A 3,363-nucleotide genomic window follows, 5' to 3' on the forward strand; every position below is an offset into this window, starting at 1 on the left:
TATATATATATATATATATATATATTTTTGTGTATATTGGCCGTAGATTTTGTAACTAAATATTTTATAGTTTAATTATTAGATTTTTTAACTTGTATTTTGCTTTAAATTTGATAAAATTTAATTATTTGATTTTTTTGTTTTTTGATGGTTAATTTTATTTAAATTTAATAAAGAATAAATAAAAATAGTAAATTTTTAATTTCCAATTTATAAACTTTAAATATTCTAAAAAATATTTCAAAATATTCACTATCTTTAAATAAATGTGAAAATACATCTGAATAAATAAAAGTTGAATAACAAAAATTCATAATCATATATTTTTTTAACCAACCAATTCTAGCCTTGGAAAATTGAAAAAACAGATGATGAGATTGCACCCAAATATGAGTATATAGTGTGACAATGATATCATGGTTATACATTAAATATTCACTATGGCAAGTTAAAAGGCGTCTCTAATATTCCATAGACACCCTCTGTTCTGCAAGAGAGTATTCTGGACCCTTGTTATAGGCTGCCATATTGTTATTTGACTTTCAAACAATTTGTGTTCAACCATTCAATGCCATCTGGATCCTAGGTTATAGACAGCCACATTGTTAATTGACTTTCAAACCATTTGTGTTCAACCATTCATGCCCTTTGGGTCCTAGGTTAGAGGCGACCATATTTTCATTTGACTTTCAAACCATTTGCACTCAACCATTCAATGTTCTGTTACTCTTAGGTCACAGACGGCCATATTGTCATTTGACCTACAAACCATTGGCGTTCAACCAACCATTCAATGCCCTTATGTAAGTAACTGCACCATGAAATCATTCCACCGTGAGCTTGCAGCTATTCAGTTGTACTCATCCCATTTCACTATTTTCTTGATCATGGCATTTCTAGGTGCTTTATAAATTGAGAATTGGGATAGTGATCTATTCACACATCTTGGAGAGCCCATTGTAGTTTCGTTGTTCTCGTTGCAGCAACAAAGTAGCGGGTTAAAGGCAACTACGGAAAAATTTCTCCTGCAGATCAGACGCGGTCCCTCCATTCGCACAATATGAATTCCCGAAAGCACTGGGCCAGAATGTTCCTGAAATCAAAGTCCTCTAATCAATTGCCAGAAACTTCTAATTTTTTAGCGACGAGGCCACCATATTCTGAAGGTCGCCAATATTTTTCTCTTGCACGTCCAAACTAAATATAATGATGAATCTAGATCTAGATTGAAAAGCGTCTATCTTTTGTTCTCTATGTGATTTAAAAAAAAAATCTAAACCTTATATCATAAATCAAATCACATCACAGAAACATAAAATTTAAGATATAATACTATTTCATTCCCAGAAGTATACTATTTCAGAACTATACTATTTCATTCCTCGAAGTATAAAATTTAAGATATATTACTATTTCATAAAATTTAAGAAATAATACTGTCTCTGTCATGCTTACTTTTGCGTAAACAAATATAGTACTTTCTCGGTCATCAGATTAATATAGATAGTGCCATAGGGATCGCAGCTAGCTTGATTAATCAAACTGTAATAGTATAATGTTAAGGTTGGGGAATGATATAATAGTCTGATCAATGTTGTTGTAATGGTTCGGTATCTATAGATATTGCAATAGCAAATAGCAGTTAGTCATTCGTTAAATTATAATATTTTGATAAATATTATTCTAATTTTTTTTTGAGTATATGAATATGGTTTTGTTGCTTTAAAGTTTTATTCATTTTTAAGGGTATATTTTGGGCTAAAAACGGGTAACAATAATCTTACTCTAACTTTTTTTACAAAATAAAAGGCCAATTTTTTCCGGCCATGTTAATTAAAATTCACCAGTACAGTGAAGATTAAGTTTTGATAGAATTTCAGACAGTCATATACCATTAGTTTTGATAGAGATTTGACATTAGTTTTCATAAATATTTCTTCCATGCAGCAGGTGCGTTGTCAAGTAATTGTTTGCAGGAGAAGGAAACGAGCATGTCCAAAACAAAGTCAAGATGGCATCCAAAACCAGAGCAGATCCAGATCCTGGAAGATACATTCAATTCTGGCATGGTGAACCCTCCCAGAGAAGAAATAAAAAGGATCAGAGCTCGGCTGGAAGAATTCGGGCAAGCTGGTGATGTAAATGTATTCTATTGGTTCCAGAATAAAAAGTCCAGAGTAAAGCGAAAGCGACATGTCCAAGATGCGCAAATGTCTGAACCTTGCCCCAAGATTGCAAAGACCACATCTTCAACTGCATCAACATCAACAACATCAACGTCAACATCAGTTAAGTCTAAACATATAACGGTTGGAAATCAACCCCCCTCATCTTCTACTGTGCCAGTATCTTCATTGCCCGGGAACCATTACCAGACGCACGTGAACCAAGAAATGAGCAGTACTCAATGCAGTAACATGCAAGCATTTGGAGGGGCGGTAACAACAGGAAGCAGCGGAATTTTGAATGAAGGTACATAGGCATTGATGCTAGTGGAATAGTGTTGTTACCATGTCTTAATTTCAAGCTGCCAACGTATAATATACCCTTATTCAAATGCATATATTTGTGCTTCGTCGTGACTACATTGTTTTCATGTCCATGTCTAATATTAAGCTCGGTCTGCAGGAGGTGTGCAGGAGGACTCCATGACTAACGGTAACCGATCAATAACTGTATTCATCAATGACATTCGAATGGAAGTCCCCAAGGAGCCCCTGAACTTCAAGGCTTTCTTCGGAGATGCTGCACTTTTACTCCATTCCTCCGGCGAGTCGGTGCTAGTGAATGAATGGGGATTCACCTTGAAAGGCCTGGAGCATGGAGCTAAATACTTCTTGGTATGATATACATATTCCTTATGTTCATTTATATGGAATCAGTCTTAGTATAATTAAGTCTCAAAAAATTAAATAAATATAGAAGTTTATTGCTCTGATCTGAGTGGCCTTATGGGTACGTTTTTATTCTATTTTTGCAGCTATGAAGGCTATTTTATCACTGGTGGATCTGCTGCTTCCTTTGTTCAGCTTCTTGTTGAACACTACTGTTTTTGCAGCAAAATTCAACTTCTTGTTGAACACGGTTGCTTTGGCAGCAAAATTCTATGTTACCATTACCTTCCAAACTTGAGATTTGATATATCGAGGCTATATTTTATTTATTTATAACTTGATATTTTATATTCCATAGTACAAAAGAAAAGGCCTGTTGCACTGTACTGAAGTAGTTTAAATCACTTTTGTTTCTATGGAATTCCAGAGGATCACGGGGCCCAAAACTGGGTGGTTCACGTGCTAGTTTCTATGCACTTGAACGATCAGTTTCTATGAATGGTTACAACCAGAGGAAACACTTCAGTCG

The 3,363-nt window shown here is 34.5% G+C and overlaps 1 protein-coding gene across 1 annotated transcript; it reads left to right on the forward strand.

Annotated features, from left to right (window-relative positions):
- Positions 1-1,003: 1,003 nt before the first annotated feature.
- LOC149159124 (WUSCHEL-related homeobox 12-like) lies at positions 1,004-3,132 on the forward strand. Its single transcript, XM_089434191.1, has 4 exons — positions 1,004-1,166; positions 1,951-2,472; positions 2,629-2,840; positions 2,989-3,132. Exons 1-4 carry the CDS (start codon positions 1,061-1,063, stop codon positions 3,130-3,132), a joined length of 984 nt encoding a protein of 327 aa, XP_089290317.1. The 5' UTR covers positions 1,004-1,060.
- The last annotated feature ends 231 nt before the right edge of the window (positions 3,133-3,363 follow it).

Source organism: Pinus tabuliformis, chromosome 5_2, assembly GCF_031772625.1.
Source record: "Pinus tabuliformis cultivar Carrire ecotype Pingquan chromosome 5_2, CPIR1, whole genome shotgun sequence".
NCBI classification, from domain to species: Eukaryota; Viridiplantae; Streptophyta; class Pinopsida; order Pinales; family Pinaceae; genus Pinus; species Pinus tabuliformis.